Genomic DNA, 10748 nt, shown 5'->3' with positions numbered 1-10748 from the left:
CTCAATAGAGAACTATTATTGTTGAATACTTTTATCCTTATATATAACGAAAGATAATAATGCCTTTCTTATAAGAAAGATACACTCAATAAAAAAGGTCCAACTTCTTGTGCCAAGCTGCTTCTTTTGAATAAAGCATCTCTCAGCACTCCCAAATACTATACCATTCAAGCTCTGGCCTTCCATAATACTAGCTTCATTCATATTCCATCTGTTTTCCAACTTAATGTAGATAATAGCCAGCAAATTCAACTTTTCGAAGAACTTGCTAATAATTTCGATAGTAGTATCTGAAACACGTTGATTATCGATTCTGATTTATCTTTTGGTTCGAATTTCAGGGTTTCTAAACAGAAAGTTGTATATCCATTGTTTTCCAAGTATAGGCTCATTCCCTTTCACCTTGAGGAGGGTTTCGCCAATTTCTCGTATCTGCCGATATGTAGGACTAGTGCCCAAAGCCTCTTGAACTAATATCCATTCGACTAATGCTTTCTTTTGTATCAGGGCTATCTTTTGTATATTTTGAGCACCTTTTTGATGAGAAAGGTGACCTTTTATATAGTATTGAAGAGTAGTGCAGGGTATCCCATAATTCAAACCAGCTTTTCTGATAGTTATACCTTCTGCTATAGCACTAAGTGCTATAGCAATATCATCTTTGGTATAACCACTGCCCATGATATAATTAACAATATATCAAATTTTTGAATCAATTGATTCAGTGGTTGTTGAATCATTAAAGATTGAAGAGAGGTGGTTGATTAGAGTGGTGAGATTTATGAGGTGGCCGAAAAGTGGGGTACTGAACTTATCATTCCTCTTCAGACGAAGGGGAATAGACAAAACTAATACAATTCAATATAATCACTGAATGTCTGATCTATACAATATGCGAATTCTGTTAAACATCCATCAGCGTAGGCATTTGTAATCTTTTTTTTGTTCTTTGATTGTATGACTAACCCCATTGAACTTTACTGAGAAGTATCATTGTGACTCATATAAGTCAACTACCCCACTTTCCGACCACCCCCTCTTTTCGACCACCTCAAAAACCACACCGCTTTGAGTAATTATAAAATTTATACTTTGAATAACTCAACAATGCTTCAATCAATTGATTTGAAATTTTGATATTATTATAATTGTGATATGAAGAATAGATATACCGAAGAAGATATCGCAGAGGCTCTTAGAGCGATTACAAATGGAGCAAGCATACGAAGAGCTAGCTTGGATTATGGTGTTCCACGTACCACACTTCACGATCGAATATATGGTGGAGTTTCGCATCAAAAAGGCGCCCAAATACTTCAAAAGTTATCTCCAATTCAGGAGAATCGACTAGCAGAATGGATATTAGTACAGGAAGCTCTTGGTACTAGCCCTACACATCGTCAAATCAGAGAGATGGCAGAGCACCTCCTTATTGTACGAGGGGAGGATCCCTCACTTGGAAAGAAATGGATACATAGCTTTTTTCGAAGGCATCCTAATATTGGAACTAAGAAGCAACATCAAATCGATTCTGCACGAGTTTCAGGTGCTACATCTGATATTATTAAGAAGTGGTTCCGGAACCTCGCAATCCCTGAAATCAAGGCTATTAAGCCGGCCAACAGATGGAATATGGATGAAGCAGGTATAATGGAGGGTCAGGGTCTTAATGGACTAGTAGTAGGAAGCACTGATCGAAGATTTATTCAAAAAAAGCAACCTGGATCTCGAATTTGGACCTCTTTTATAGAATGCATTTCAGCCAATGGAAAAAGCATTACTCCCCTTGTAATATATAAGGGAAAATCAGTTCAACAACAATGGTTTCCAACAGATTTGACTCTATTCAAGGGTTGGAACTTTACCGCTACAGAAAATGGATGGACTACAGATGCTACAGCTTTAGAATGGCTGAAAAAGATCTATATCCCTCAAACTACCCCTATTCAGCCGGAAAATTCAAGACTCCTCATTTTGGACGGACACGGAAGCCATGAAACTACAGCATTTATGTTAGAATGCTTTAATAACAACGTATATCTCTTACTTCTCCCACCACATACGTCACACGTACTACAACCACTCGATTTATCTGTGTTCTCACCCCTAAAAAGTGCATATCGAATCGAACTTAATAAATTAAGTCTATTATCCGATTCCTCACCAATTGGAAAGCGCAATTTCCTTTCTTGCTATCAGAAGGCTAGAATAGAAGGTTTAACTATTCAAAATATCAAGTCTGGGTGGCAAGCTAGTGGTCTTTGGCCCAAAAATATGGCTAAACCTCTTATGAGTCGACTTTTGCTTGAAAATAGCAATAGAGAGGTTTTATCACTTAATCCTGAATCTGATGATGATCCTATTCTTCAATGGAATATATATTCATCGTTTATTCAATGGAAAACCCCTCAAAAAGGAGCCGATATCAGAAAATATAGAGATATAATGATTCAAGAGAAGGAGATCGATTTGCCAACACGAAGATTACTATTTCGCAAGATTATAAAAGGATTCGATGCTAAGGATTATGAACTCTTAGAGGCAGAGAATAAGATTAGAAAGCTAGAATATCAATTAGATGAAGCATTACCTAGAAAAAGGCGAAAGGTTGTGGTATCTCCAAATTCGAAGTTCGCAGGGATTAGAGCTATAAGGCGTACACAAATTGAAGCTGGAGATCGTGAAGATGAGGTAGATGATAGCTCTAGTGCTATAGAAAGTGATTCTACAGGCGATTTCATTGAAGTTCAATAGTTATTGAGTTATTAAAGTTTTAAGTGTAGATAATATGAATTTTTTAGGTGGTCGGAAACAGGGGGTGGTCGGAAAGTGGGGTAGTTGACTTATTATAAAGGGGCTGGGTAAGCAGGTTTTGGAGTACATTTTTACATGCAAACCCGCATCTAATAATGCGAGAGAATCTATTGAACCCTTTTCTGTTCTATTTGATAAAGAAGTGTTTTTCAGGAAAGGGAATTACACTGTAATTCTGTTCTTTATTGTCTTTCTACGGTTCGCCACTATCAACCAGCTCACCCCGCTCATTATGACTATCGTTGATGTTAGATCCAAAAGAAGTTGGGAGTACTCGGAACACTTCAGGTCACAATCATGGATGAATTGTTTAAACTTTCTGGGGGGTTTGTGTTGGACTCTGAATAAATCGAGGGCTTGTAGTTCGGGTTCAAATGTGATAATCGAGAACGTAGTAATAGTCCTCCATCATGATGAAATGAAAGCGGAGATTCCTGTTTTGTCAAAAGTGAGCTAGGCAAAACCAAACGTTAGAGCTTGTAGATAAAGAAATTAAAGAAATAAAATTCATACATACAATCAAAATTGATACAAATATTGAAACAAAAATGGAACTTAATAACAATAAACTACTAGATAACTGACTCCTACAATATCCCTAGCGCCTTTAGTGCTTCTCGAATGTCAAGCGAGAAGAACAGATCACTCTTGACTTAGAAACCCGAACAGCTGGGCGATATGTGGAATTGTGGTAAGAGAGGTCAAGGAATGCCATGTGTACCAACTATATATCCAGACTAGTAATCTTGGAGGCCCTGATTGAATTGGAGATAGAAGCTTGCAAAGTTCTATAGAGACAAGGATCATTCTGGCGAATCCAAGGGGGACGCAATGCTCTCGATAATTTTCTCGTTTGCCATCAAATCACTGCAAAAGGCTTACAGTAGAACTGATGATATCAAATCTACCTAGGAAAAAAATGTGAATAATGTTTGATCTATATTGGATAGCAGTTCAAGAGACAGTGGCCAATTGTGCTATCCTTCGTATATTTGGCGTTGCAGGAAGCAACGTGTAACTATGCAGTGGTGCAGTTTCAAAGAAAAAAACAGTGTGCACTCTTGAGCTGACAAGTATTTGATAGCATTATAAAGTTTAGTCTCCAATAGAGGAGCTTCCACATCAAGCTCAATACACCGGAAGAGAATTATCACTATTCTGTACATTTCATTAGACAAGCTGTAATCTTCTCTTTGAATTACTATAACTGCCAGCCGGAACCGACCATCGTTCAATTGGCCATCTCTCGGCTAGTTCTATGCACTTGTCGGGTAGGAGCTCTCCCCTTTAAGCTTTAGCCGGTTGTTTCGGGTCCAGTCTTGTATGATTTAGACAATCTTATTTTATTTATTTCACTTCAAGTGGTATTGATGTATTTACTTGTGTATTTCTTAAAGCAGGATTCTATATCGAGGAAAATGAACGATATCTTTCAGTGGGAATACTTTCTTGAGCATTCAAACGAGTGCTGATTTGTCCACTAGAATTGCTTCAAGGAAACACACCTTGAAGATCAAATAAAAAAGATGCAAGAACTAATGGAGTAAGATAACAGCTCTCATTTGTTCTTCCTCTGCCAGTATCCTACCACCTCTCCTCAGATATACTTGAGAGCTATAATCTGACTGTAGCGGATTTCTCCACGTATCTCATCGCAGCCGGGAGATTCAATAACCACCGACACATACGAAAAATCCACAGGACGAATTAAATTATATTATATTGAGAAAGTGAAAGTTTATGACACTGAGGAAGTACGGAAATTTACTAATTGGAAGGGGCGGTACCTGCTTAAGAACGGGGTCTTGCCGCTGTCATTTTCACTCCCCCTTACATGTCGCAACACATCGTATCCTGATTCACCTTATTATGGGCGTTGCATATATTAACTCTCCTCTAACATTTCCCTAGATTTCTCACCTCATTCCTCCATCACAAACAGTAAGAGCCCCTGTTCTCTCCAGATTTTCTTCCAACTCTCCATCTATATCCTCCAATCTCCTTGTCAAGCCTTCTGAGCATCCCTTCAGATATAATGTCTCCTGGAAGACTTCATTTTAGATCCTTTCAACAGAAGTATCGTCTAGCCTCTTTCCATCATAAAAATAGAACCTAAACCAGCGACACCTACAACACCCAGAGTATCGATTCCCCTTCTTTCTCCATCCATCCAAACAGATTTTTAGTGAGCTGTCTTCGTTTTTGCTATCCCTATCTTGGAATCAAATACCGAATTCTTGGTAAGTTGTCGCTGTGATTAGCCTTCTAAATGTGATAGAAGAAAATGTTTCTGAATGGGGAGATTTAGTAGAGTAGGAAATAAGTTTCATTCTTGAATTAGATGGGTGTGTTAACTAGGTGTATGGAGAAAGAAAGGAAAGAGATGAGCGGAGTTTAAATGAATAGATGAAGGTATTAATGAGGGGTTGATGAGTTATCCACGCTTCGTCAAAATTGAATTCGAATTAACATCCGCTTGTGAGCAATTATCAATTGCAGTAGACCTTTTAGAGGTCTAATTTTTAAACTAACCACTTCAAACCATTATTTACCAGTAGACAGATGAGATAAACGAAAGATATCTCGTCATCTTCAGATATTCCTGGCTAGTAAAATTCATCCTTAGCAAGTGAGACACAAGCAGTAGTCGCTGTGAAACGGGGCAATAAAGTGCGTAAAGTATTATCCTCATATACACGAGGAATTCAAAGTGATTTAAATGTTAGAAAATGTAAACAAAACGCAGAAAGGTCAAATTTTCGACGATCACAAGACGATGAAGATGAATGTGAAGACTACAGAAGTTTAAGTCCATCAAATTGAGACTGTCTTTGAGGTTTTTATAACAATATGATACTTAACTTACTTAATTATCTCAGGGATTTTGATACCGAAGATGATAGTAAGGTTGGGTATAAGGGGGCTCTTGAGGAAATTTTACGAAGTTAAGGGATGAGAAGGAGAGGAAATACACTATATTGAATTTTATTAGGAGTCAAAGAGCGAGAGGGGAAATGAGTAAGTTTAGGGAAAGGTCTGCCTTGTCGTAGTACTGAAATAGTTTTATAGTTTCGCTTTTGTATGTATAAACAATCCCTGTAATAGTAAAGTTAATATTCCAAATAAAAAGAAATTCAATATAAATTCTCATATAATTTTTTGTTATGTATATTATGATATTAATAATTTTTTTAATATTAGTAAAATACTTCTTTGATTAATAATAAATATTATTAATTTAGATTATAATTTGTTTATTATTAATTTTTTTTAAAAAAAAGGGAATTCTGAAAGGATTCGAATTTTTTAGGATCTTCAATATTAGAGTTTACAGAGAGAAGGTATAAATATAAAGATTAAAAAGAAAAAAGAAATAAAAATAAAAATAAAAGTTGAAAAGAAGTATAGAATCTATTATTATAGGAATGATAATACCTGTCCTGAATTCTCTATATAGTTCAACGGAGAAAATTCGTACTATTTTCACTAAGCATTATTTGATGACTCCTCTCTGTTCTCCTCTCCTATTGCAGATCAGAGGAAGAATAAGAGCGTTTCAAATCTTGAAGAGGTTATGGAGTTTTCAGATTTCCTTGAGGTGAGAGTAGGGTTTAAGCTGATCAGAAAAAGAGGGGAGTTGTCAACCCTGTCCTCAAGTATTCTAGCATCTATTACTAATCTCAATATCAATTTCTGATTTCCATTTACAATACTTGGCCCTGGCATGCATAATCTTCGCCATACCCATCGATTAATTCATATTATACCTATGCCTATGCCTTTTTTTTTCTGCCTGAAAAAGAAAGCTTGGTTCGCACTGCAATGTTACTATTCCTCGAAGCATGGTTTGGCTAAAGCCACGACTTATATCGTCTCAAGCTGCCTACCAATTCTAGTAATTTACACATATGCCTCACCTTTATGATTTGAAAATGGATCTTATTTTTAATGGTCATCGTATTCACAAGAGCTATTTCCACGTATATCAATGTCCTAATTTTGCATTCCGTTTATTCCTTAATTTGACTTGCGAAAGAGATTGTTGAGCAACCTTGACATTATAAGCAATATCCTAAACATCTACTTCGGTGGAACTGTCAACCAGTACCCTATATTCTTATTTAGCTACCTCGCCCTTTCAAATAGAAATCAGCTCCCTAGGAAATTAACGATTTCTCTTTAGAAAGAGGCGCACAAATGTGCACTTCAAAACGAATTTGAATCTATTTTTTGCTTTCTGCTAAGATTTTTTCGAGAGAATTCAAAAGCGCGAGCAAGGCAAAGGTCATACTGCTATCTATTACCGGAGTGGATAATCATACGGATGGAGAAGGAGTACACTAGATCAACCTGCAAGGCCCACCTCACAAGTAAAACAACGTCAGGGACTCAATATTCTATTTTCTTGGCCCGAGATTGATCGGAATTTTGTATGGATATGAATCATATGATCAAGAGCCTAGGTTTCTAACAGTTAGCGAGGCGCTATAACTCGAAGACTTTATTTCTAATGCTGGCTTTCGAATATTTCGTTGTCATAATTGTAAGATTCTATAATAAGTATACTAAATCACTTATTAATATCTTACCAATCAAGCTATGTATAAATTAATAATATAAGTATAATATGATTTTATATTATAAAATTATATCATTATATTATAATATAACTATATATCTTATCAAATTAATTTATAATGAAATAGAATGAGATGGAATCACATGGAAGATTGTTAATAAATTGACTAAACTAATTAATTGTATTTTTCTTTTATAATATAAAATAATTCTGTAAAATTCGATTTGAATCGATCTTATTTATAGATATGGAAAGTACTAGAATTTCATTATAAACTATATAAACCTAGAATATTCTTTAAAGAAAACCTAGAAAAAGCAAGCAGATTCAGTTTAATCAAGCTTTTTCTTATAATTTGTCTTCAATTCAACTCTTATATTATATTCAATTTGTTCTTCAAACTAAAGTAACTAAGTCTTCCACTATTACTAAAATATTATTATTATTATTATATTCTGGAAATTTACCTCCAACAATAATGAATACCAATATTTTAGACTTAGAATACATAATCGTGTAAACTCTATCTAAGATGAATGATCGAGAGATATTGGGACAGTTGAGACTCCAGTTTGAAGTGAAAACTAGAAGAACCCTAACTTCACAACGATGCTACTAGACAAGCAAAGCATGAATAGTTAGAATTACTCAGTCATTTAGGTGCTGGCTACTACGAATATTTAGTGCAAAGGAGTGGAAGTACTCTCTATCTTCCTTTTTTATCTTTACTTCGTTCGTTGTATTTTCTGCTATGCTAATTCCATTCTTTCAATCATCGACAAGGTTTAAAACATCGATTCGTGATAAATTGTTGATATAGTGGTCATGGAATATTCACATGAGTGATTACTGTTGGAAATACAAATCTGATCTGATATCGGGCCACCATCACTTGACATGACAGAGCAAACCCCTGGAAATCAAATTGAGATCCGATTGTTGGACACCCCCCTGCTTCAAGTTGGTTTTCAAACCCTCAGATGAGATTAATCATACTATGTCATTTTTGTGTGGTGATTGATATATAACAATCATAATGTGGTCGATGTGAGTGATAATTAATGCACTATGATCTAACGATCATTTCGCAACTATACTTCCTCCGCTATTCTTGGAATTGTGACTCAAATTAGTTCAAGGAGAACTGTTTGACTTCAAGAATCACAAAATTATTGCTTCTAAAATTCATCCGGATTCTTGTTCTGCTCAATATCTTATCAAATAGTAGAAGTACCATAGCGAATCATATAGACAAATGTCAAGCTTGAAACAATTTGTATTTTGTTTGAAGTATTCAATCTATCAAATGCACACTTTTGAACATTTCTATATAAGTCAACTACCCCACTTTCCGACCACCCCCTGTTTCCGACCACCTAAAAAATTCATATTATCTACACTTAAAACTTTAATAACTCAATAACTATTGAACTTCAATGAAATCGCCTGTAGAATCACTTTCTATAGCACTAGAGCTATCATCTACCTCATCTTCACGATCTCCAGCTTCAATTTGTGTACGCCTTATAGCTCTAATCCCTGCGAACTTCGAATTTGGAGATACCACAACCTTTCGCCTTTTTCTAGGTAATGCTTCATCTAATTGATATTCTAGCTTTCTAATCTTATTCTCTGCCTCTAAGAGTTCATAATCCTTAGCATCGAATCCTTTTATAATCTTGCGAAATAGTAATCTTCGTGTTGGCAAATCGATCTCCTTCTCTTGAATCATTATATCTCTATATTTTCTGATATCGGCTCCTTTTTGAGGGGTTTTCCATTGAATAAACGATGAATATATATTCCATTGAAGAATAGGATCATCATCAGATTCAGGATTAAGTGATAAAACCTCTCTATTGCTATTTTCAAGCAAAAGTCGACTCATAAGAGGTTTAGCCATATTTTTGGGCCAAAGACCACTAGCTTGCCACCCAGACTTGATATTTTGAATAGTTAAACCTTCTATTCTAGCCTTCTGATAGCAAGAAAGGAAATTGCGCTTTCCAATTGGTGAGGAATCGGATAATAGACTTAATTTATTAAGTTCGATTCGATATGCACTTTTTAGGGGTGAGAACACAGATAAATCGAGTGGTTGTAGTACGTGTGACGTATGTGGTGGGAGAAGTAAGAGATATACGTTGTTATTAAAGCATTCTAACATAAATGCTGTAGTTTCATGGCTTCCGTGTCCGTCCAAAATGAGGAGTCTTGAATTTTCCGGCTGAATAGGGGTAGTTTGAGGGATATAGATCTTTTTCAGCCATTCTAAAGCTGTAGCATCTGTAGTCCATCCATTTTCTGTAGCGGTAAAGTTCCAACCCTTGAATAGAGTCAAATCTGTTGGAAACCATTGTTGTTGAACTGATTTTCCCTTATATATTACAAGGGGAGTAATGCTTTTTCCATTGGCTGAAATGCATTCTATAAAAGAGGTCCAAATTCGAGATCCAGGTTGCTTTTTTTGAATAAATCTTCGATCAGTGCTTCCTACTACTAGTCCATTAAGACCCTGACCCTCCATTATACCTGCTTCATCCATATTCCATCTGTTGGCCGGCTTAATAGCCTTGATTTCAGGGATTGCGAGGTTCCGGAACCACTTCTTAATAATATCAGATGTAGCACCTGAAACTCGTGCAGAATCGATTTGATGTTGCTTCTTAGTTCCAATATTAGGATGCCTTCGAAAAAAGCTATGTATCCATTTCTTTCCAAGTGAGGGATCCTCCCCTCGTACAATAAGGAGGTGCTCTGCCATCTCTCTGATTTGACGATGTGTAGGGCTAGTACCAAGAGCTTCCTGTACTAATATCCATTCTGCTAGTCGATTCTCCTGAATTGGAGATAACTTTTGAAGTATTTGGGCGCCTTTTTGATGCGAAACTCCACCATATATTCGATCGTGAAGTGTGGTACGTGGAACACCATAATCCAAGCTAGCTCTTCGTATGCTTGCTCCATTTGTAATCGCTCTAAGAGCCTCTGCGATATCTTCTTCGGTATATCTATTCTTCATATCACAATTATAATAATATCAAAATTTCAAATCAATTGATTGAAGCATTGTTGAGTTATTCAAAGTATAAATTTTATAATTACTCAAAGCGGTGTGGTTTTTGAGGTGGTCGAAAAGAGGGGGTGGTCGGAAAGTGGGGTAGTTGACTTATATTAAATAATTTATAGTTCCCCTGACTCTTTTTTTTAATGTTCTACATTCAATTAAGGTTTTTTCATAGGCATAATATAAAAGAGTTGATTTTTATATATAATATTTCAAAAAGTTAATAAAAATGTTGTATTTTCTAAACTAATATTTTAGTTCGAAATATAATATAGATTAAAGAGTTAT

General features: G+C 35.7%; 2 protein-coding genes across 2 annotated transcripts; one reads left to right on the top strand and one right to left on the bottom strand.

Moving 5' to 3' along the window:
- Positions 1 to 1155: 1155 nt before the first annotated feature.
- Positions 1156 to 2754, top strand: EAF01_009006 (uncharacterized protein; the record flags this gene model as incomplete). The annotated part of the gene is made up of 1 exon (XM_038917262.1): positions 1156 to 2754. The coding sequence occupies one exon, from the start codon at positions 1156 to 1158 to the stop codon at positions 2752 to 2754; it is 1599 nt and encodes a 532-aa protein (XP_038766867.1).
- A 6062-nt stretch (positions 2755 to 8816) lies between these two features.
- On the bottom strand, positions 8817 to 10415 carry EAF01_009005 (uncharacterized protein; the record flags this gene model as incomplete). The annotated part of the gene is made up of 1 exon (XM_038917261.1): positions 8817 to 10415. The coding sequence occupies one exon, from the start codon at positions 10413 to 10415 to the stop codon at positions 8817 to 8819; it is 1599 nt and encodes a 532-aa protein (XP_038766866.1).
- Positions 10416 to 10748: the final 333 nt, after the last annotated feature.

The sequence above is a fragment of the Botrytis porri genome, assembly GCF_014898465.1.
Source record: "Botrytis porri strain MUCL 3234 chromosome Unknown BPOR_013, whole genome shotgun sequence".
Lineage (NCBI taxonomy): Eukaryota > Fungi > Ascomycota > Leotiomycetes > Helotiales > Sclerotiniaceae > Botrytis > Botrytis porri.
The sequence above is the reverse complement of the archived record's forward strand: the minus strand, read 5'-3'. Positions and strand labels throughout refer to the sequence as shown.